At 45.1% G+C, this 24,075-nt stretch overlaps 3 protein-coding genes across 8 annotated transcripts in view; 1 reads left to right on the plus strand and 2 right to left on the minus strand.

Annotated features, from left to right (window-relative positions):
- The window catches only part of LOC147257904 (nidogen-1-like), a 31,295-nt gene extending 25,980 nt beyond the window's left edge, over positions 1 to 5,315 (minus strand). The window contains exons 1-4 of one of the 5 annotated variants that reach the window (XM_086212131.1): positions 4,728 to 5,315; positions 2,371 to 2,568; positions 2,123 to 2,262; positions 1,747 to 1,921 (exon numbers count right to left, since the gene is read on the minus strand). The gene's annotated coding sequence lies outside the window, so the exon portion shown is untranslated. Of the gene's footprint in view, positions 1 to 1,746; positions 1,922 to 2,122; positions 4,616 to 4,727 lie in introns of those variants that run through there. The other 4 variants (XM_086212133.1, XM_086212135.1, XM_086212132.1 and 1 more) reach the window with 4 other exon arrangements.
- Positions 278 to 7,821, plus strand: gpr137bb (G protein-coupled receptor 137Bb). Its single transcript, XM_086212138.1, has 7 exons — positions 278 to 839; positions 1,716 to 1,765; positions 2,358 to 2,580; positions 3,080 to 3,229; positions 3,304 to 3,432; positions 3,793 to 3,914; positions 5,296 to 7,821. The coding sequence occupies exons 1-7, from the start codon at positions 438 to 440 to the stop codon at positions 5,405 to 5,407; spliced, it is 1,188 nt and encodes a 395-aa protein (XP_086068264.1). The 5' UTR covers positions 278 to 437; the 3' UTR covers positions 5,408 to 7,821.
- Positions 6,270 to 24,029, minus strand: ero1b (endoplasmic reticulum oxidoreductase 1 beta). Of its 2 annotated transcripts, none has more exons than XM_086212137.1 (16): positions 22,721 to 22,849; positions 21,387 to 21,506; positions 20,857 to 20,940; positions 20,662 to 20,703; positions 17,739 to 17,821; positions 16,956 to 17,029; positions 16,733 to 16,853; positions 15,998 to 16,044; positions 15,300 to 15,311; positions 15,178 to 15,204; positions 14,642 to 14,734; positions 13,938 to 14,184; positions 13,467 to 13,536; positions 13,011 to 13,097; positions 12,692 to 12,825; positions 6,270 to 12,235 (listed from the first exon to the last, which is right to left on the minus strand). In XM_086212137.1, the coding sequence occupies exons 1-16, from the start codon at positions 22,784 to 22,786 to the stop codon at positions 12,175 to 12,177; spliced, it is 1,368 nt and encodes a 455-aa protein (XP_086068263.1). In that variant the 5' UTR covers positions 22,787 to 22,849; the 3' UTR covers positions 6,270 to 12,174. The 2 variants fall into 2 exon arrangements, with proteins under 2 accessions (XP_086068263.1, XP_086068262.1); XM_086212136.1 differs by lacking the exon at positions 22,721 to 22,849 and adding an exon at positions 23,553 to 24,029 and having other exon boundaries at positions 6,271 to 12,235.
- Between the last annotated feature and the right edge of the window lie 46 nt (positions 24,030 to 24,075).

Genomic DNA, 24,075 nt, shown 5'->3' on the forward strand with positions numbered 1-24,075 from the left:
CAACTAGTATCTCCTGGTGTGAGTATGGAACCAGAATTGGTCTGGTAGCAGCCATTATCGGCCCAGTATGGTTCTGGAGGCGGCCAGTGAAACCAGTATCAGTATCAGCCGGCTGAGTGATGCTGCTGTGAACGTAGACACCAGTTCACCTCTCTCTTCTAGATCCATCTCTCCACCCTCCCCTCTGCAGCATCCCTCCTCCTGCTCAGCCAATCACCTGCCGGGACAGCGGTCATGTGACCACCAGCTACCAATCCCTCTCCACCAGGCACCGGCAACATGAGGGGAGGTGTCCCTCCTCCTCCTCCTCCTCCTCTTCTTGCTGTCTCTGCATGTGAAGGATCCATCTAATGAGACACGTTTCTCCGTCTCCACCCGGAGACTGAAGCCGTCTTCACCCCCGCTGCCTCCTGCCTCTCCCGGTCATCACAGGGGGGATGAATGGGGATGTGATGGAGGGGAACCCGGCACAGCAGCAGCAGCATGTTGGTAATGGCTCCCACCTCCCTCCCCCTCCCACCATCACACCAGCCATCCCCCCCTACGTGAAGCTGGGTCTGACCATCGCCTACACCGTCTTCTACTCGCTGCTCTTCGCCTTCGTGTACGCTCAGCTCTGGCTGGTGCTGCGATACCGCCACAAGCGCTTCAGCTACCAGACGGCCTTCCTGTTCTTGTGTCTGCTGTGGGCCGCCCTGCGCGCCCTCCTCTTCTCCTTCTACTTCCGCGACTGTGTGACAGCCAATGCACTCGGACCATTCGCCTTCTGGCTGCTCTACTGCTTCCCAGTCTGCCTGCAGTTCTTCACTCTCAGCCTCATGAACCTCTACTGCGCCCAGGTGAGGGGGGGGGGGGGGGGGGGACTGGTTCTGGTGGGTTTGATGGGTGGCGCCATCGCGCCAGCATGTGTCAAAGATTAACTTTAGAACAGCTTCAAGTCTTTTTGCTGACCTCTACAGGTTTTCCTTCACTGCTGTTGTGTGGAGGTGAACCAGGGTGCGGTCAGTGCACCGTGACATCACTAGTGGGTGTGGTCACAGGTATATTTATAGACAGGTCTCCATGAGCGGCGTCTGAATTGCGGTTGCTATTTGAATCAGTGGAGAAAAAAATGGATCACAACGATATGGAGATGAAGAAATCCTACTTGACTGTTCCAAACCAAAACTCAGCATTTGTCAGGTCCGTCCCCAAAAGGACGAGCAAACAACTTTTAAAACGCTGATTTTTTTTAATGGAGTTCTGATCTGACAACAGTGGTGTGTGTGTGTGTGTGGGGGGGGGTTTCAGGTTTGCTCTGGTCTGAGTCTGTTGATGGGTCCGTCAGCTCCGTCAGAATAAAAATCGAAGAGAGGCAAAATGTATCAGTAGGTGTCAGCATCGAATGTCCAAGCACAATATAAACCTGAGAGAAGGAGGAGGACAGGAAAAGGGGGTCGTGTCTTCGTGGCGTCTGTCTGCAGGATCACGAAGAAACTGATAGGGTGACGTTAATCAAAACTGGTGAAGGGTGGAGCCTGGGCCCAGGTGGAGGGTTAAACTGGGGTCAGATGGGTCATAGCATCACCTGGCATTCACACTCAGTTCTATGTCCTCTATGTCCTCCGGCCAGACTCACCTCCACCTTTTAGTCTCTGACCCGTCAGACTGGGTTTGATTTGGGAATAAAGAGCGTGGCTGAGGTGGTTTTATCGTTGGTGTTTTGTGTCTCACAGGTTTATTTCAAGGCCAAGTCCAAGTACACACCTGCGCTGCTGAAGTACAGGTAACCCTTCCAGCCTTTTCTGCCTGAAGAACAACCACATGTGGTCAAGTTCATCCGTTTCTTCTTCTTCTGTGTCCCAACCGGCTCCACGCAGCAGCAGCTAACCGGTTAGCGAGCGCTCATGCTGACTTTGGCGTCCATCTTTTCCTCGTCCACCTGAGGGAAAGATGCATTCACGAGGTTACCAGAGGGAAATACACTCAATTGTAGATGGAGACCCACAAGCAACAAAACAAAAGCAACTGAGCTAAGAATATACATGCCAGATTAAATTAATTTATTCACTTATTATCTAGTCAGATTAAGAGAACGCTGATGATATTCTAACTTAAACTATAAATCAAACTTTTCTAACACCTTGAATGTGCTGACTGTGGACGGTTTGGACACTAGGACCAGTGACAGGAGGCTGAGGCAGGATTTAATCACCGTTGAGCCGATCTGACACCGCAGACCTCCTCACCCCTCAGAGTGAAGTGATGACGCCAGAAACGTCCCTCAAAGTGAAAACAAAGCGAACCAGAACGACAGTCGACAAACGGAACATCAAACTTTCAGTGGTGAAAATGCTTCTTTTCCTTTTCTCCTCCAGACTTCCCCTGTACCTGCTCTTCCTGGGCGTCAGTCTCCTCTTCCTGGTGGTCAATCTGGTCTGCGCCCTGCTGGTCAAGATGAGCACCGCTGACGTCAAGACCATCGTGCTGGTGAGGGTCACCATCAACGACAGTCTGTTCGTCCTCTGCGCCGTCTCGTTGTCCGTCTGCCTCTACAAGGTCGCCAAGATGTCGCTGGCAAACATCTACCTGGAGTCAAAGGTCAGGCTGCTTTCACAGGTAGACGGAAACAAGCTGGGGAGAAACTGCATGACTGGAGTCGTTCCCAGCACGTCACTGGTTTTTGTCAGTCACAAAATTTAAAAAAACATTTCCCGTAAAGCTAAGAGAACAGACTTTATAAAAGAAATGAGCATCGCTTCCATGATGGACGACAGGTGTGAAGCCTTCAGTTTGGTATTGTTGTTTCTTGTTTTCTCGAGGGCCAGGAGTGACCATACTTAGAAGAAAGGGTGGAAGCGGGAAGCTAACTAACTAGCTTCCTTAGCACAGGGCCTCTCTGCTTCATGTTAACTGTGATAATAATTGGGATGCTACTCATGGCTACCAAAAAAACCCACTGAGCCACACCATCCTGAGTTTGACGGGCGTTCAGTGTGCTTTCCTTCCTCAGAGCTTGGAACTTGAGCAGCTCACGAATGCCCTCAAACTCCTGTGTGACGTCCAGATACCTGAACGATTGGCCATTAAATGTGTGCAGGGGACGTCGGTGTGTCAGGTGACTTTGATTGGCATCACGGTGGTGTTGCTGTATGCATCTCGAGCCTGCTACAACCTGGTGGTCCTCGCCTTGACCAACATCGAGACCATCAACTCCTTCGACTATGACTGGTACAACGTCTCCGACCAGGTGAGGCTCTTTTAGACTTCAGGTTCTTCAACAAGAGTCGAGTGATGCGACTGCGTGTCTCTGTGTGTCTACAGGCAGACTTGCGCTCGTCGCTGGGAGACGCCGGTTACATCGTGTTCGGTGTGATTCTGTTCGTCTGGGAGCTGCTGCCCACCTCACTGGTTGTCTTCTTCTTCAGGGTTCGAAGGCCGCCTCAGGATCGGGTCAGTCTTCCCCTCTGACCTCTTCGCCATGCTGGCAGTTGATAGCTTGTTGTGCTCTTGCTGTATATTCTACTATTTCGTAGACTCTAGCAGGGAAGTCAACAACCTCCACAACACCATTTCCTAGACCTTCATAGTTCCCAGAACCCGACCTTAATCTTTCGAATTTCCCTCTAGTGCCACAACGTGGGTCGCATTTATGTCACGGAAGTTCTCAAGACTCAAAGAGAAACAAATGTGGTTCTTGGGGAGCACAGCTTTAAAGTTAGGCTTCTTAGGAGTTAGCAATGGCGGCGGCACTGGAATGATCGAACTGTTTTGATCAAAAACCTCTGATGTGTTCATGGTGTTTCTCCACAGAGCACCGCCGGGATACCGAACCACGTTCTCTCCTCCCGAGGTTACTTCTTTGACAATCCTCGTCGCTATGACAGCGATGACGACCTGGCGTGGAGCATCCCTCCTCACAACGGATCAGCGAGGTACTGACGTGGCTCGTGGGTGTTTCAGTAGCTGTGTGACATGTTGGGCATCCGGGTAGAATTGTGAGTCACAGTCGTACTACTTTTTTTTTTTTCCTTTCATTAAACAATTCTCATGATCTAAATCTCACAAATCATTTTTATAATCTATATTTTTACGAAGCCTCGATGCCGATTTTGACATTAGGGAATACAAATTTCGACAACTGATATATGAGCCACTTTTTTTTTTTTTTTTTTACATGTTTTCATATAAAAAATACCTGCTTTTGACGGCTTGAGTATGGCTTCAAACACTTATGAGGATTTAAATGAAGGGCAATGCCCACGACCACCTCAGTAAACATAAAGAAGTCTGACAGTGTCAACATTTACAAAGTGACACATTTATTGAAGTAGAATTCATGGTCGGGCTGTTAATTGGTGTCTTATTAAGAGGTTGGAAGATGTGTATCTGTTGGTGAGAGGCAGGCGATGAACAGTCATTAAAGTCTCTAATTTGCTGAGTTCCGGTCTTATCCAGTCTGGTAGCATGCAGCTGCCTGAGTGAGCGTAACGTTACTCTCAGGTACTGTAACCTTACCGTTACATCATTCACGGTGCCGTGACTGACTCAGTTAACCAGTTTAGCAAGGTAGCTAATATCTAAGCTAGGTAGCTAATATTTAAGCTAGGTCACCCTTTCTTTAGCTTGCTCACAGATCACGACACGCTCGACGGATAATATCAGTGAAGCGAGGCAGACACAACGAGGCGCCTCATGGGAAATTTATGAGGCAAAGTTACTATTATTTTTATTTGTTATAAACTTACCATTGAGGCAAACTGCTCGGTTTTAGTACGCATGCGCTGTTGGCTCTTCTGTACGTTCACTGCTTCGTCCTCACTCCGTGGGGTTGCTGTGGCGCGTGACACGAGGAGTCCGAGCGCCCTCTACGGGATACGCAAGGACGTCATTTCTAAGAAAAACACCGTATTAAGGGCATTTTATGACTGAAAATTACGTGTTAAAATCAGCGTCAATAGGCCAATTTTTGGCCAATTACCGAACATGCTCTAATATAATCAACTGATTAAATCGACCCGCCGATTAATCGGTCTGGCCCTAGTGTTTTAGCAGCTTTTAGGTTGGTGACACAATTTGTGTTTGACTCCACCTCAGTGTCAGGATTCCCCTACAAATGCAAATTTAGAGCAAATTTTAAATAAATCTCCAGTAGAACAGAATTTGGTGTCAGTTTGATGCTTTTTGGGGGGGTTCCCTTTAGCTTGAGCAATACTTGCAGTGTCCCATTTGCACTTCTTGGCACTACTTGCTAACATTAAACAGCCAAATGTTACGTGCAGAGTTTCTCCTGACCCTGTCCGGTCTGTTTGACAGTCTCTCCTCCGACTGCTACGACTGGAGCTGCCGCCACAGCAGCTTCACCGTGCACAGTGACGAGCAACGCCTGACCACCGCCGCCACCGGAGAGCTCCATCCATACCCATGATTCCTCACTCCACTGTACAGCATCACTTTGCACTTTGACACCCATCAGTTCCTGTGTTCGTTGAGATCACGGCAGTCGAGTTACAGCTACAGAGATGTTGGAAAGCAGGGTTCCTACGTGGCGCCGCCCTCAGGCTGATGGTTCAGCAACAGAAAACAATGTAGCATTCCTGATTTAGCGCTGGATCTGTATTAAAACACACTCGGGGCAGGCAGTCACGCTGGGCATTTGGGGCCCACGAAGAATTCACAATCCCACAAAAATCCGCTGTTTCCGAAATGAACTTGTTAGCCTGCTAATGTAGTGTCACGCACAGGAGATAATGTTAGCAACAAAATAAGAGTGGCGCAGGAATGAGGCATTTTGTAGTCCAACAGGAAGTTAGCATCACAGGGATAAGGTATTTTGTAGTCCAACAGGAGGTTAGCGCCGTTGTGGGTTTCCTCCACTGAAAGCAAAATGGATTGTTCCACTGCGTTTTGGATTATTCCAGAAAATCATCTCTTCGGTGAACAAAAAATTGATTAGACTTGCAGGTTTTGTTCAGCAGAATTGTTTTGAAGTACAGACCAACGTTAAGCGATGAAGGAACATCTCCACAACAAAGCTTCACGTTTCTTCTGTTTCCACTGTGCAGACATTGACTGTCCTCCACAACCTCTTGAACCTCCTTCGGTCACGACTGAGCAACCCACAGTTTTTGAAGAAACAAACACTTCAAAAATTGTGAATAGCAGTGTGATATTTATTGATCTATTTTATGTTACTGAGCCAAATGTGAAAATATCTTCAGCTCAAATTAAATAAAGCTCTTATTTCAAGAATTTAACAACAACAACAAAAAAAAACCCATCGACCTACAGGCGACTGACTGATACACCGGGATGTTTTAGTATCAACTTGGATCCACGTCTTCATCAAAAAGCAGACAGACTGGCGTGACGCTGTGTAGGAACCCTGCTTCAGCGAATGTCCATGTTTGTAGACGATGTTGTGATGAATATTTACTGATTATACGGGGAACATTTCAGAAAGGATCACTTTGGCCGTCCAGTAAACACGGAACGGTTGAAAACACCTGGAGAACGTGAATTTGAGAGAGGCGCATTGACCATCCATTCGATTTCCTGTGCCGGCTGATCCTTCAAACACTCAAGTCCAATTTCTGTTCCGTTTCTGAGCGTCTGTTACTTGACTGCGATTCTTTTATTAAGTAGTCACAAGTCACACAAGATAGTAGTGGATGTAACACAGTCACAGTCCTGTATATATCACCACCCAGACAACAGCACACGTCATGCGTTTCACCCAACACGCCTAAGACAAGAAAGCATACACGAGTTTTTAAACGTTTTCCAACTTCCAGAACAAAATTAGCAGCAAATTTACGACTGAAGTAATGCTAGCGGCTGTGTGAGGCTGTACTTGAGCTAAAGGCTTACGTCATGCTAACATGCACTTAATGACAATTGCCGGCGCACTCATGTTTGGGAGGTTTAATGTCAACATTTGGCGTGTTGGCCTGGTCATCGCACTCGTTAGCCATCGGCTAACTAGCACTTGAAACAAAGTATGGCGCAGAATCAAGAGAGATCAAAGTTATTACAATGAGTGCTGTTGGAAACCATCTTGCTAGTAATTTGTAACTCTGAATCAAATTTCATTCGTCCATTACGTAGCTGTTGGCAGTTGATCACGAGAGTGGCATTGTGTCCAAGTAGCCACGCCGCTAGCATCTTTCACCTAGCTAACAACCTTATGGTTACAACTTGTACATAATCCGAACAAGCTAGCACTTCATATTTCATACGGGCCAGAAGTTTGCATTGTCCAGCCATATTTCAAGAACCAAGGAAATGCTAACATCCTTAGCATGAGCCAGAGAGCCAAACCCCAATTTCCCACACACCTGTGGTAACTCTGACCTCGAGATACCTGATTGGTTAGCTGGTCTGGCTCGTCATGTTACAGTGACTCACAATCACCGGGTGAAAACCCCCGGAAAGAGATCGTTAGTCATTTCCTGTAACTCCAGGTTCTCTGAGTATACGTGAACCCTCAGTTACAGATGCGGCTCCTGCAAGCTACAGTGACCCGCTGTTGTGTGTAGAGGAACAAACTAGCATCCCAAGACGGGACAAATGGGCGCTGGCTTGTTCAGGTGCTTATGTAGCTTCGGAAGTGAAGAGGGAAGATATTTTCAGACTCAAAAGGTTGCTGCATTCTTATCAAGAGTCGACTGCGATGTTAAAACTTCTGTAACGACCGAATTCTATATTTCTAACTGATGCAGGTTTTGTAAGTTATTTGTACAGAAGAATCTCACTGAGACGATGTATTTTGTTGATTACTTTTTGTGGTTGTGCGTTTGTGACGTAAAAATGAAAACACTGACAACAAATAAAATGACCACCGACCATCAAGCGTTTCGTATTTTGTTCAGCGGCACATCTGCAGCAACACCAGGCATTTAATAGTCTCGTCAACGTTTGAGGTAGGAGTTAAAACAAAAGTCTGAACCAAAAAAAAAAAAATGCCATTTATGAAACTTTAATGATGCAGCATCAAAGTACATGACAGCTCCTACATCATAGCCGTTCTGTCTTTAACTTCTTTCCTCTTATTCATAATTTATTTATCTGGCAATATTAAGCCGTATTTAAACACATGTCCAGAGAAAAACACACAAATAAATTCCATCTGTTGGTCAGAATTCCACAAACTCCAAACGATAAAGATCTGGTTATCGAAGCATCAATAAAGACAAACATAAAAGCTTTACCGGGCATCAAAAAACAAAACAAAACAAAAGATATAGGCAACTTAAAATTCTTTGGTCCATATTTCCTGCTGCCGAGCAGGAAACAAAAACAACAAAACAAAAGTAAAAACTAAGTAAAACTATTGTCAGGCAGGAAACAAACAAGTGTGTCCATCGTGAGGTCAAACAATTCAAACCCAGAGAAGAAGAAGAAGAAGAAGAAGAAAAAAAGCTCCTGAAAACCTAGAAATTCAGGGTGTAAAATTTGAAAAATAACTGTTCAAGCTACCGCAGACGCAGCAGGTCATTTCCTGTCATCGCCACATCCGGCATCTTCCGCTTGCTTGTTGTTGAGTTCCGATTGTAACGGTTATATTTTAATAAATATATATCTATATATAATAAGTCTATAATATATAGATATATATATTACAAATATAAATAGCTATATAATATAAAATGGATTGTTCAGCAGGCTCAGAGACGTCCAGCCTGGCATCCTGCTAAACTCCATCTTTACAAGTCATTTAGTTTGATCCTTAGCCCGTGCGCGTTAGCGCCGCCCTGCTGTTGAGATGAGTCACACCTTTCACTCCAAATAAGCGCGGGGAAGCGTTTGCCATGCTGTAGTTGATCCGCTCCAACCAAACGACAGCATGGGGACAAGGCTCAAAACTACTGACATTCAACCGTTCACATGAGCGTGCAGTTTACGTTGAAGCTAGCATGACGGACGAGCTGGGCGCCATCTGGAATGGTTTGGGGTTTTTTTTTTTTTTTAGTGCGTTTAATGACATCATTAACGGCACTAAATTGGCTCTTAGAGGTGCCACTTTCTCTTCATGCTGGTCTTAAGGTAGACTGGAGGCTACAGTGACTCAACGTCACCTCTTGAGGTACAGTATCGTTCATATGAAGCATTTTTAAGCATCTGATGACATCATCTTTTAAATCGCCATGTCTCAGTGTTGCTAATGATCTCGTCTGTCCGGGCGGAGCTCCTCCGTCCGCCCCCAATCAAGCTGCAGCATCTGTTTTCTACCCACAATGCAATGTGTTTAGGTTCTCCTCCTTTATGAGGTGCTTTGTAAAATCTGATCAGATTCTCACTTGAAGAGAACTGAACCCTGGTCTGGTCTGGACCAGAGTCCGGACGGTTTTACACCTACATTTTGGTATTGGATTAAACTGAAGCGGATCAGTGTGGTTGTTGTGAAGCCAATTGTATATCGTGAGGAAACGTCAATACTGTTGGATGCGCTGCTTCTAGACAGCAACAGTAATGCTATTAGCTAATGTGGCTAAATAGCTTCATGTGTGGCTACAGGGCCCCGCGTCGTTGCTGGAGGTTTTCATGTTGCCTAGCAACCGTCTCCTTCACCAGCAGTCAGAACAGAGACTAAACGACTTGTTAAGATTCGTGGTGGACGAGCGCCCAGCAGGCAATTCCACTTCGCAGCCGCGAGTCTAAAAGCAACGAAGCGTTTCTCAATAATTCATCCCCTCGACTTCCCGTTTAAATAAAAGTGCTGTGCTTGAAGACAACGTGGCCGAAGCAAAAAGAACGCCAGAGGAACCAAAGGACACCTTCACAAAACATACAGCAACAAACTCAATCATTAGTTGGTTGCTGCACTATCAAGTTTATGATTATTGGACCATGAAATGAAGTCACAGTCACCGAACTTGAAGCTTCAACTGGAGTAGACACACACTTAGAAATGTTCAGATTAGCAGAGGATTCCGTTCTTGCAGCCTCAGAGCTGCTTAATGTGGAAAGAAAAAAAATGTATTTCTGAATCAGTTGTTAATTTCTTAAAATCTAACAAGTGTTGGTCTAATGAAGTTTCTGAAAATCCATCGAGCTGCATTTCTCCGATTGATCGTGCATGAAATAAATCGTTCTTCGTGTGGACGAAGACACTAAACAGATCTAAAACGTATGAAGCAAACGTTGCTACAGACTTTCAACGTCACCGTGGAAACCAGATTAACAGCAAATTCACTGATAACGTAGAAACATCGCAGGGATTTGTGATTCGCTCGAGCTCCTTTCCAACCACGGGAACTTTGCCTGGAACCAGGGTACTTTTGAGGAGCGACCTTGGTCTCCAGTTCCGGAGACATTATTTTACCCCACTGATACCCTCCAGGAACTATGGGGGTGGGTCTTTTCCCACTGATCATTTCTGATTGGTTCAGTGCTCGATGCATTTTATTTTAACTGCAAACCGACTGCTTATTGTTGCTGCACCGCGGGTACATAACGGGCAAATTAACGATGGAGCGATGACCAGTCCAGGCTTTTCCTGGCGGGTCAAGGTTGGTTTCACATCAGGTGCGTTGGTTTCGTAGAATGCTTCAGCCTGTAAGCTCTCATATGTATACAGTAGGTGGTGGTATGCACGTAGTCGCTTTGCATTTCGCAAATACACACACAAGAAGCAGCATCTACTTGCGTCATCGACTAAGTAGCATTGTTAGCGTTGTGATCCAGTGTAGAAAAGAGCACCAATCACTTTCCCATTGCAAGTAGACAGGAGAGTCCACTTTATTATGGCTGTTTTATCATTCTGGACACGCCACCAACAACCCTCTCGCCTGCCTGCCTTCCAGCTTCAACCTCTACCAGGCAGCTCAGAGGAGGAAATGGGCCCAGAGGTTTCAGAGGTGTCAGGGGTGGAGGCCTTGAGCAAAGCCTTAGCGGCTGTAACGGCTGACTGACTTGTGTTGGTCCATAAGGTGAGAAACAGACCCTGACCCAAAGGAGCACACTTTCTTGTTTGGGCTCGGCTGCTTCCACGCTTCCTGCGGACCGTACCTGAGTACAGACTCGTCAGATGGACTGCCCTTTGGGGTCCAACGTACTTGGATCCAGGCCCTGGTTCCTAATTTGAAGTCGCCCTCGGGACAACATGCAGCGGGAAGCAGAAAAAGCAATGCGCAACAAGAACGTGTAGCACTTCTTCACACACTAGTGGACTAAGGGCGTCTTCTCCTGTTTTGTTATTTTAGACCACAGTCAGACAACAACGGGCCATCAGAACCTTTATCTTCCAGGACAAATAGTTCTGGAATGTCTGGTTGAATGGGAGCTTCAGTTATCGTGGCTGACAAAAACCCAGAAATCGTGGGTCATTTTCACATTTCACCAGATTTCCTATGTCTCCTCTGGTCCTGCTGGTTTTTCATACTGGAACTTCTGGACAGAGAAATGGTGATGAATGCTGTGTCGGAACACTCAGCAGGTTGAGACTAGTCACACTCGAAAAGGCAGCAGCAGGTTTCCACACCGACTTGTTTCAGGTGTCTCTTCCGTCTCTGAAGTGTAAAACCTCAGGGCCTTCGCCAGCGCTGACGTGATTGCCGATGTGAATTACTCATCACATTCAAAAGCACAAGTAATTTCTGGCGAGCGGACAGAAACAAAGCCTGAGAAAGTCCAAATGGGTCCAGATCATCAGGTGTCTGAGTCATGACCTTCCAAAGAGGACCAGGTGAAGGAGGGACAACAGAGAGACAGATGAGATCTGTCAGTGACAGAGTCCTTCATCAGGACGAGGTGTCCTCTCAAGGGAGCCACAAAGGCCGGGATCAGATTCACATAGATCCAACAGGATGTGATGTCAGCAGAGGGCGGGGTCAGTGAAGGAGTTGAACAGCCTCGTTTTGCACATCTGCTTTAAATTAAACTCGCCGTGTCCGTCAGTGTATCGCGTGTCAGATTATTTCCTTCAAGGTTTCCAAAATCAGAAAGACGCCTCAAAGTAACTTTGAGGAAAAACTGAAAATTTACTTTTAAAAAGAAATCAAGAACCTCAAGACTTTGATGCGACCAAGAGGTGTGGATCCACGGCATTAAAGCAGGGGGGAAAAAAATGATTTTTGGGGAGATGGCGAGTGGCTGCCATTCATAGTCATCTTTAAAGGCCTTCTTCTGAGGATTGGACGATTGCAGTTCTGCGGGCTGGCGCCACCTGCTGGCCAGCTGCAGCATCACTTCCTGTTACCTGTTCTCTTTCAGCAGCAGCCGGAAGTTGTGGAGCTGGTGAATGCTGGTGGACAACCTGAGCGAGACAGACAGCGAGAACACATAAGACATGTGACACTACTTCCGTGTCGAGCCCTAGGTACGTTGCAACGGCTCAACAGGGGGCGCCACCAGTTCCACAAGCTTTTTAACTTTGACTGAACTTGGAGAGTTTAACTTAAAACATGTCCTAAATTCATGTAAATGGACAAATACAGAGTTTGAACTCATCAATGGCTGCTCAGACCTGAACCAACAAAACTCCGATAACAGGAACTTAGTCCCCCCTCCCCAGACCACTTTCATCTTAGGAACTTCACACTCTAGGAACTCAGTTGTTGAATGAGGAATATTTGCAGTCTCCCAACTCTCACATAAACTTCATTAGGATCAGCAATAGTCTTCTCTTTAGTAGATGCCGCCACGGTTAACAGAACTGCTTTAGACAGCTATCACGTAGAAATCAGATCAATAAACAAGAGGGCGAGCAAACCTGCCGAAGCCGTTCAGTAAGGCCACGATCTCCTGGCGGGTGAGCTGGAAGCCTTTGGAGGGGCTGTGTTCTGGAAGGTTCTGGATCTCCCTCTCAGAGAAGAGAATCTTCAGAGCCGTGCCCAGACCTTGAGTCTGCAGTCAACACACCAGAAGGGACACAGGAACGGACTGTTCACTCGAGGAGTTTGTATTTTAACAGATTCCTATCAATGACTTCAACCATCCTCAAAGTAAGACCAAGGTTGACAGATCTCCCTCGAAGTATCTTTATTAAAAGAAACACTTGGATGAGAGGAAACGAGAGCGAATCAACGCACCTGCAATTTCCCCCACAGTCGACATTTGCTGCAGCCAACGCAGTCCATGATCCTGGAGATGTTCTTAAAATGGAGGCGGAATTCTTCCTGAGGGAGAGAAAGAGGACGAGTCAGTGACGAGAAGAAAGGAGCGCTCCACTTCTGGTAGGAAGACTTGGCTTGATTTGTGAGGCTGATTTCCTCGTCTCTTGAGAGCTTTTTTTTCCCCCAGACGTATTCAGTGATTTGCATAATGAAATCCTCTTCACTTGCTTCACGATGGAGTCCGTCCACTTTACCGAACGACTTTTGGAAACAGTGTTTGTCAACACTTACAGAGGCACTCGTGAAGGCTTATCTCACTTTGTTGTTGCGGTGACGCTGAAACCATTTCCTGCTTTATCAAAACCCCAAACATGACACAGCGTTTCAGACGCGTGCTTGTATCTGACACCCGCTGGATAAGTTCAGGTTCACCTTTAGTGTTTTGGCCTCCATCTTGTGTCCTGCAAACATGGACTTCTCATCAAAGTGCATCGGGAAAGCTCTGGAAGAAAAAGAGGGATAATAGGGAAATAAGTAGATGATCCTTTTACAAACACACACACGCACACACACACACACACACTTTGATTATAAAGCAACAACCATTCAAATGTATTCAAATGTGCTGGGGATGCCGTGAGCTCAGCCGCCAGACGAGAGCCGGTTGGGTAAGTTTTTACATCTCTGTGGTGACTCAGAGGTTCTCTGCTTAACTCAAACAGAGAACGAGGGTGAGTAGAAGAGAAGAACAAACTGCTGCCTTCCCGTGGGGTTCGTGCAACCACAGAGACGTGTGACATACTATACGACGCTACTTCCTACATCTGTTTGTAGGACAATCTGATCTAGATCTTCATCTGACCTTAACGTTCTCCAGTTTTGACACGCACACACGCTGCTTACTTGATCTCGTTGAAGAACTGCAGCAGCAGGTCCTTGGTGGCGCTGTCCTCCTGAGTGTTCCCCGTGTACAAGTTGATGAAGGCTCGTTCAAAGTACGGAGCCACCTTGTAGAGAGCCCGCAGCTCGATCAGGTACAGGAAGTAGAGGTTCTTGAGCCGCCGCGTGCCCTCGCCTTTGGTCTCAGCCGTGTCGAAGCGCTGACGAAACTCCTGAACGTTGGGACCCCACACTGACCGGCCCCACCCCTCTGAGGAGGTCAGCAACAGCAACATTTTACTGCAACTGCTATGTTCATGGGTGCTTCATGCAGAGCAGCAGCCATCAACGGACAGACAGGAAACTCATTCTGATCATAAAAATCCATTCAGGAGAAAAAAACTCCTCCTCATATTTCTGCTGAGATTCTAAGCTGTCAGGGAGACAGTATATAAATAATAGCCGAATAATAATCGTACATAAATTCGGTTAGAAACATTATGGAAAATAATTTTCAAAGATAAGGAAATTAGTTAAGTGAGTAAAGTTATTTGATTGATAATCAATAGGAATTACTTTTATAGGCGTGTGTGTATGAAACAATGAATGTATATTATGAGATATAATATACAAATAAATATTTATGAATATAAATATTCAAGTTGGTGGAGAAGTTTAGTTCTCTGGATTAGTTTCTGAGGATGATCATTCCGGATTAAAGGCCGTACCGTCCAGCAGGTACTCGGCACACAGGTGGATGTTGATGCTGCTGTGGAGGCCGGAGATGAGACGATAGAAAACCCTCTTCTCCAAACACAAACCTGCCCACAGGGGAACAACCAAGTTAACCCAGACAGGTGAGTAGGACTCTTTTTTTTTGCCATTTGAGGATTTTTTTTTTTTTTTTTTAAACGGCAAACACAGTTTCTCTCAGTGAGGTTCTGTTCGGCCGTGCATGAGCGGGCGTTCGTGGGACATCATCTTGACAAAGATGATTGACAGCTCACTGTTGCAGCCTCCCAGGACCTGCCTGACCAACATTCAAGGTCTGGCAGGAAGACTGACATTTGTGGTCCAACAAAATCAGTTTCACAACGGCTAGTTTGATTAGCACAAGTGGCCTGAAGGTGAAGAAGAGATTCTCTTCTTACTGTTCCAGATAAACTGGAGGGGGAAGTGAAAACTATGAAACTACACACCTTCCTGCGATGTAAACTCAGATTCCTTAAGACCCTTAACATAAAAAGATGGAGCTGTTTCTTACCCTCCAGCCAGTTGTAGAAGCCCTCTCCTGCAACGAGACGAACACCACAAAACGGACATGAGGCTTTTATCCAGACGTGACTAAAAATAGACTGACAAAGTCGCCGTTTCAGTTTCACTCACCGTCGTCGTCTCCTGTGAAGACAGCAGAGAAGAAACAAAGGTGTTAGATTTGTTCTATGAATAAACGGCTGGGAAAAGATGCAAATGAAGAGCTAAATATAGACGCGAGAGGTCAAAGGTCACACTGAAAGCTGAGAGACGACCGTTGAAGAGAAAATGATTGAAGTGGGTCATTTATTGTAATCTCAACCGTCACAAAGTAAAGCGTGTGTCAGAGAACATCCGTCAGGACCGAAACGATGGCCCTGCTCTGTTACCATGAGTGAGTTAGCAAGCATGACAGCATTCAGCCATCATTCACCCACCCTGGAGGCTGCATCGCTACATGTTCAGGCTAAAACAGACAAGTGTGAAATGGAAAACCTTGACTGGATTTAGAGTAACCGACCAACTAACTAACTACTACTTGTTGAAGCTGAGACGGATTGCTTTAACTGGCACGGTTTAATATTTGATGCTTGTTTGGTATCAAATATTTGTGTTTTCATGACTCTCAAAGCTTCACAGTTTACCAGGAATGGTGACCAGAAACACTGTGTTTCACAGAAGGAATGTCCGACCGCATGATTACGCATTCCCTTTATGGTAATTGTCTATTCACCGAGTCAAAGATCTGGTTATGATTCTGGGAGTTTTAGTTCTCAACCAAGAGTACAAAATTGGATCTTTAATGAAAAGAAAAGAACCTTCAATCTCACCTCTGCTCGGAGCCAGCGGGTTCAGAGGCCGGTACACTGATCTGGGCCTGTCGACCAAAACACAAATTAAAATACAAACAAACAAATAAATAAATCATATTCAAAATGAAGGAGGCCTGCTTTCCAACACCTTCAGATCTGAACTTTTACCAAACGAGAAGGAAAAAGAGTAAACGTCTCTCTTTGTTATGCAAAGTCATTTTACCTGAGCTTTTTTTCCCCCTTTCTTTACCAAAGTGATGCACAACAGAGGCGGCTAACATCAGCTAACTGTCTGAAAATGTACATTTACAAACTCTCAAGTGCATCATTCAGTTTAATCCACATCTTCTGTATCCAGCTGTTTGTTCGGTAATCCACTAAAACTGCAACACTTGTTAACAACAGCACCACGAACGACCTCAGGTGAACCAAAACCCAAAATGTTCGTTACTTTTGAGCTGGTCTGGCGATCCTTAGCTTCAAGCTAAAAACATGTCTCTTTCTGCATTCTGGGGTCACAAGGAAGTGATGATGGAGGGGGAAAAAACATCCTCATAAAGTCGACGTCCATTTGTGTGTACTTACATGGCGAAATGCAATTTTTGACAATTAGTATCAAGAAAAATCTGATTCTTTTTCTTCAGGCTCAGGTCTTCGGGGCATTTCAGTTATATTCACTTGGTCTCTTTTATGGGTCAGGGAAAATGATCACAAATAAAAATGTAAACGTTTCTTAATCTTTTTTGGTCTCACTTGAAGCAGTTTTCCTCGTAGATACTGTTCCAGACCCTCCAGGCTGACGGACCCTTGTAGCCAGTGAAACGCTCTGGGTTCAGCAGCAGGTCCACGTACTCGGCGTCCGGAGAAGTTTCATCTGAAATGACATCAGAATAGATCCCGTAAAGCTCAGCGTTCACGGCGCCAGCGCCATGATTTACCCTTGGTTGAGCGAGTGTGATTGAGTGACGACGCTCACCGTCCAGCTCACAGAAGTGGTCCTGGGCGTCGTCGTGTCTCGCCCAGTCAGCGAACGCCTTTTTACTCTGGTTACTGTGCAACAGGAAATGCCATTTTATTGACTACAGAAGTCAAACTGACACATTTCAGCGAGAAATAATATTTATGTGTATGAATACAGCAGAATTATCGTCCGAGCAGATACGCTCCTCAGAGTTCTGCTGGCGTGAGCCTACAAGCAGGATTTGTGACATCACAGCTACTCCAAGCCAATCGTTGGCCAGTATGCAATTTACCTACGTGTAACGTGAAACTTGAAGCCCCAAGAGCTCCAGCAGTGAGAATTTGCTCACAGTGAGCACGTCATATGATACTGGCTCAAGTAGTTTGAATCAAACCAGTTTCATCTCGTACAGCAGACTGGTAAAACCACAAGTCTGAAAATCTTTTCACAGGAGACGACAACGACCTCGGGGAGCTCTCCTGCGCCTCGCTTGAGGTTAAATGTGGCAGTGACGTGTCAGTTTGGATGCTTGACACTTGTGATTACTTGAAAGGAAAAATAACCTTGACACACAGACGAGTCTAACTAATTCTCAGTGTTGGAACATAAACTCAGATCCGTTCCCCCTCGACAATTTTTACACGTCGGAGGTGTGGTGGAGGTCACCGTCCTCCAGCTGCTGCCCGTCTGATGTTGTAATTGTTTGACCTGGTTACTATCTGCTGCTGTATATTTGGAAAATGAGTCGCTGCAGCTGGTAGATAAAATGAGGAGGGGGGAGGGGGTGTGCGATCTCACCTCAGGGTGCTGTTGATGGCGCCCAGTTCTTGGGCCTGTTCACAGTCCGTCATGTCCGACATCGTGTTGGCCGCCTGAGCGTACTGCAGAGAGAGACGGAGGACAGTTTATGACCCGTCGCCCTCATGCTAATAATCATCAACACCGCTCAAAGACTTCAGACACACTCCGACCACTCAGGATGGAGCTTCGCTGATCTGATCCTTAGTTTAAGATATAATTCAATGATTAGAGGTGGAGTGTTTTCATGAACATTTATGGCCTATTTTTCATCAAATCACTGCCCAGTCAGGAGAGCAGTTCCAACTCTGTGTCTGACCCTAAAACTGCAATGTTTCATCGTCTTAAACTGTCATTTCAAGGTGAATTTCACACACAACCATCTTCATATTGATGTAGGCAGAAACCGTTTCGGGGAAAAAGCCTGTTTTATGACTTTAGACAGGGCTACACTAACACTTCCCACCCACTACCACTCACTGTGCTACGCTAACTCGCGTAGGTTTCAGCTCCCTCCTGCAGCTCAGAGGAGAGAAGTCGACCTTCCTTCTTGTGTGGCGCTGATTCTAGTCGGCACATTGTGAACTGTTCTTTGCAGAACGCAGCCTGAGAGTTGAAGCACATGGATGTTTGCGGCCTCAACATCACCGGTCGACAGAACACCTGGTTAATATGGTTAAGCAGCAGCTGCATTCAGCTGATCAGCCGACTGACTAAACACACTCGGCTTATCTCCCCCTTAGAGTTTCCACGAAGAGGCCGAGTGTTTGCCAGCCTGATGTTTGTCTTGTTCTGAGCTGCTAACCCTGGGACGCCTGCACTTGTCTCAGTCCGCATCGAGACATTTAGAACCAGCTGGAGAGATCAATGCGGGCCTGCAGCCATAAACCGCTTCAGGACTCCATCCAAAACGGATGGTCATCACACTGCGTAGGTTTACGCTATTTTTGAAAGTGCAGTCAGAAAGATGCCTGCGTGAGCTCCAGCCTTCCTGTCAAATTGGAGATAAAATAAAAAAGTTTTACTTTTTCTGAGTGTCTTTTCCACAGAGGGAAACCTCATTTCAGGTTCATCGTAACTGAAAATAATTATGATTTAATGCGCTGATTATTGTATGAGATATGAACAAAACATGACCAACTCATACCGTCACAGCTTTGCATGAATCTCCTCGGCAGAGACGTGGAACTGACGTGAATCTGACTGCATGAACTTCATCATGTTTATTTCACAGATTCTCTTAAATAAAAAATAAAATTTTAAAAAGACAAACTGGGTCCATCTGAGATGCATCTATTTCAATAAATGGCAACCAAAAAAAAACATAAATGGCTTGCAAAAAAATACATACATATACATATATACATATATATACATATACATATATATACACATATATACATATATACATATATATACATATATACACATATATATATACATATATACATATATACATATATACATACATACATATATACATACATATATACATACATACATATATACATACATATATATACATATATACATACATATATATGTATATATATATGTATATATATGTATGTATATACATATACATGTATATACACATATATACATATATATACACATATATATGTATATACACATATATATGTATATATACATATATACATACATACAAATATACATACATACAAATATACATACATATATACACACACATATATATACACATATATATACACATATATATACATACACATATATATACACACATATATATACATACACATATATATACACATATATATACATACACATATATATACACACATATATATACATACACATATATATACACATATATATACATACACATATATATACACATATACATATATATATACACATATATATATACAGTGTGTGTATATATATATATATGTATATATATATGTATATGTCTTACCGTCTTTAGTTTAGCATTACGCAACATGGCGAATGAAGCTGCTCCAGCTGATAACGATGATTAGTGACAGTAAAAACCGTCACCGTGGGACTTTTACCATCTCTTCTCTTCAGGTTCTCTCTCTTTTTTTTTCTTCTTTTTTTTAGATCAACATTTAAGTGATTTGAAACTTAAAAGGGCTGGAACCAAAATATGTTTTGTCAGTAAAAGTGGGAGTTCAAGTTAAGTCGGCGTAGTCGAATTAAAATGTAACTCAGTATTGAACTCTAAAAACAAATATCAACACTTTAGATCGGCTGCTTTGCTTCACGGACGTGTACGTCCCACGGGTTCAAAGACAACATTCAATTATCTTTATTTCGAGAATTAATTCCTGTGTGAACTCTAGAGTTTTGGCTCAAAAAAAAAAAAAAGGTACTTTATAAAATGAAAGAAAACAAAGAACTCGAACATCATCCTTCATGAGGATTCCAACGTGAGAACAAAAACATGTTCATTATTTCCATGAAACTTTAACAGATGAACACATCTCAGATGGATCCAGAACTATGATGACAGTAGAAACAGTGTTTTTGCAGTTCTCTGGAAGTTCTTTGTGCGTTTTACTGTCATTTCTAACAACACCGCACCGGCGGGGAGTGAGAGTGACGCCAGCGTCATTGTTCATTTTCACTAAGGTTTGCGCGTCAACGGCACACGGTAATGACTTTCACTTTCAGCCGCAAAAAGGAACAAACTGAGCGCGGGTTTCACTTCAGGTTGTTCGACTGCTTCGAGCAGAAAACAGCAGGCCCCCGGGACAGAAGTAGAGGCCACATCTTTGCTCCACCAAGAAGAAAAAGTCATCAGAGCAAAGTAACGCAAAGTTGACTTCTGTTTGTGTCAACAACAGCAAAGACCCCATTCTTCTTTCAGTTAAGAGGCTGTACGCAGACTTAATGGTGAAGACGGAGGTGCGACCCTCACCTTGTTGTAGTTGCCAGACTTGATGCCCACTGGAATCTTACTCTGTCAAACACAAACGTTACAAACGTGAGAAATACACTTCTACCAGGGACGCCGAATCAGTGAGCCTTCATATCTCCAGACGTGTCAGAATGCAGAGACAAAGTGATGAAGGTGGGGGATGTAAAGCAGGTGCGAGTGCGGTTGACCTCTGACCTCAGGGCAGGGCTCCACGTGGCAGTCTTTGATGGAGCAGTGTCCATCGTCGGGCCAGAAGGGACACGGCCGCTTCAAGTTCACCTGCGAACACGAAAAAAACATGTTCAAGTGTGCGTTTAGGTGACGTCTGCCCGCATTCACCTTCAATAATCTAAATCCTAACGATCACAAGAGAGATGGAGTCGAGGGAACATCCTGTGAGTGATGTCATAACGATGGCCGAGTCTCATCCGGTCAGTTCGTCAAATATTTCAAATCAGACACTCATAACCCGACGGAGGAAGATGAGCGCCTCTGCCTCTGAGGGATGTCAGTGGGTGTGTTTCCATTTAATTGCCAAGCTAACTTCACCCACGACCATTCATTATGCTAAGCTAACTAGCACGTGTCCAAGTTTTCGAACGCAGCAGAAAGGAGAGAAGGGTCTCTGGGGGCGATGGGGAATCAGAGACTTACTGTTAACTGCGTCCATCACGAGTAGAAGCACAACACAGAACTGAGGGAAGATGGAAGGGAGCAGTTCTCACCCTGTAGTATCGGAAGTAGTCTCTCTCCGTGAGCTTCTTGATGCGAGGGTAAATCTTGAAGTTGTTGAAGACGTCAATGCTTTCCACATCGCAGAAGCAGTCGTCCAGGACTCCCGTCAGCTGTCAGAGAGAAAGACGCGTTTCAGGACACGGGGAGGATATTTATCTCGAGTACTGATGTCTCTCATCTCTCCAGAATTCTCGGTTTCCCCTCATTTGATGGTTAGCTGACATCCAATATTCAGGATAATTGGAATCTGCATTTTTGAGTGGACGAACCTTCACGGTGGGAGGCCAGCAAACAACCTCTCAGACATACTACACCCACGGCTGCTGTTACCTGAGCCCACAGAAACAACCCACTACACAAACATCCACTTGAGGGTTCAGTTACTGCCTCCTCAAACTCATTAGGACACATTTCACTGCCCTAAACACCTGAGGGACTCCTGTAAACGCAGCAAGGCATTAAAGGTGGGACAAGTGCACCACCCTGGGCTGAACCCAATGTAAACGTCTGGTTTAACCCGCTGGAAAACAGTCCATGTCCCCGGAAACATCAGAACGACTGTTACAATCCAAGTCTACCAATGACTACTTCTTCATCAAATCCAACATGTAAACACACGTTCTCTATTTCAGCATTTGAGCGTCGTTTGAGATTCTAAATGACTCTAATTTGCATAAATAAATACACTTGCACTGAACTTTGTTTCAGTGACAGAGAAAAGCTACGTCGATCTTTGTTATTTACTTTCTTCTTTAAGTGCAAACTGCAGACATTTGTGCAGATGATAAACGCTGGCCTGATACAAGAGCACTTAACAGTGACGCCGCGTCAAACCTACAGCCACTGCCAAAATCAGAACCCCATTCAGAAAACAAGCGCTGTCAAAGTTATTTGCTCTTTGTGGAAAGAAGGGAAACACCATGAATTCAGCCTATTTTTTTTTTATCCATTTATTGTAATGAGAGCACAGTGAGATTCTGCATTAACGGGCAGAAATAAGTAAACACCGGAACGAATGACGTTTCAAACATGCCTCTTGCCTGACAAACTTCAGGTTGCTTTCTTACCACTTCCTCTAAAGTTGAGAAACCGGTACTTTTTTTCACACTTTGAACAACGTTTTTTTTCCAAAAAGAAAGCAAAAACCTCATAAGTCCCCGAGCATGGAAGGGAAACATGTCTCTGACAAAATAAAAGAAACAGGCTTTTCCAGTGATGCAATCCTGTCCTGGTCCCTGCTACCCTACCCTCTGAAACTTTGATTGAAGAAATGACATTTAGAACAGCTGTTTAGTCGCAGTCGAGGAACCAGACTACCTCTGACCTCTGAGTGCAGTGGATCCCCAGGCGCCAGGAAGCACAGGAGGAGGCAAAAAACCCTCAGCAGCATCCCGAAGTTCACCGCTGCTTTCTTCTAACGTCTTCCCCCTCAGTGTCTGAGCCCGCAGGTCACAGCTGCAGCTTCGGCTGACTTGTCACTTACAGACTTCCAGTCCCACGCTGCTGGAGCCCCGCCCACAAACAACCTGCTGTCATTACAAGCCCCGCCCCTCAAACTGTAGTCCTCCGCTCAGCGTAAGAGAGTTAAAGCAGCTCGTAAGCTGCGCTGCGGAATACTACAACCATGGGAGGACAGGAAGCGGGGGCCTCGGCCGCAGCCAATCACGGCACACCACGCTTTTCTGCTCGCTGATGGAAATAACAGCAGTTTGGTTAAAAATAACAACCTGAGCGTGATGTCCTTTCTACAAGTTTCTACATTTATGCTTCTTTAAATCTACAAGTGCGTTTAATGTGAGTCCTCGTAATGAGGGCAACTAAAGACATGAGACCGAATGTCGAAAGTCGTTTAAGAAAACGACTAAAATGATCAGGCAATAGCCTTTTATACATTAAATATATTTAATGCAATATTAGTATGATTGTAAGGGTACAAAATTTTAGAAAGGGGGCTGAGGTGTTGCTACTAGTTAGCATCACACACGATGACGTCAAATTAAGACGACAACAGAAAATGCTAGAAGATTTCCTGCATGGTAACCGTCTGCTGTAGTACTCACTGGCACACCGAAAGCTTTAAAACAGTCTTACAAAGCAGAAATAAGCTGAAAATAAATTCAAATGCTCCGCTGACGACGTGTGGCGAATGAACCTACCTGGCAGAAGCAGCTCTGGTCCTGGCTGTCCGGGCTCGGACGCTCGCTGTGTTGCGTCTGGGGTTTGACGTTGTTTTGCTGAAACCATCCCAGAACAAAGTTCCCGAAAAACCAGGCAAGAAGTAAAAAACCAAACGCTTGCAAAGTGATTTTCCACATCCCTCAATGTGCCGGTGGTGTAACGGTGGGGAATAAGAAAAACCTACAGCAGTCGATGGCAGTTCAGTCAGCGCTGCTGGTGCGGCTGGGTAGCTTCGGGCTGGCAGAAGTTAGCTTCCGCAGGCTAATGGCGGCGCTAAAACTCAGAAAGAGACGGCACGGTGAGCAGCCCGGGGTACGAGGACCCTCACAAGGTCGCCTGGACCTCTAAACCCGTTAATTAAGCCGGGGTCATCGCGTAAAAATCGCACATGACGGTGTAAGTTTTCGCTCTGTGGTCAGCTTCCTTTTAGGTATCAAGTTAGCGAAACACAAAATGTCCCCTTCTACCGGTTTTTCAAAATAAAAGGAACACGCGTCGGCT

Source organism: Aulostomus chinensis, chromosome 8 (assembly GCF_037954235.1).
Source record: "Aulostomus chinensis isolate RoL2024-O1b breed Wild chromosome 8, RoL_Achi_v1.0, whole genome shotgun sequence".
Lineage (NCBI taxonomy): Eukaryota > Metazoa > Chordata > Actinopteri > Syngnathiformes > Aulostomidae > Aulostomus > Aulostomus chinensis.

Excerpts from the sequence above, each read along its gene's own strand:
- gpr137bb (XM_086212138.1), top strand. The coding sequence starts at position 438 with ATGAATGGGGATGTGATGGAGGGGAACCCGGCACAGCAGCAGCAGCAT. Across the intron at positions 1,766-2,357 it reads CCTGCGCTGCTGAAGTACAG|ACTTCCCCTGTACCTGCTCT; the intron begins GTAACCCTTCCA and ends TTTCTCCTCCAG. Across the intron at positions 3,230-3,303 it reads GGTACAACGTCTCCGACCAG|GCAGACTTGCGCTCGTCGCT; the intron begins GTGAGGCTCTTT and ends GTGTGTCTACAG.
- ero1b (XM_086212136.1), bottom strand. The coding sequence starts at position 23,711 with ATGTGGAAAATCACTTTGCAAGCGTTTGGTTTTTTACTTCTTGCCTGG. Across the intron at positions 20,941-21,386 it reads ACTACTTCCGATACTACAGG|GTGAACTTGAAGCGGCCGTG; the intron begins GTGAGAACTGCT and ends TCGTGTTCGCAG. Across the intron at positions 13,098-13,466 it reads TGGAGGCCAAAACACTAAAG|GAAGAATTCCGCCTCCATTT; the intron begins GTGAACCTGAAC and ends TCTCTCCCTCAG.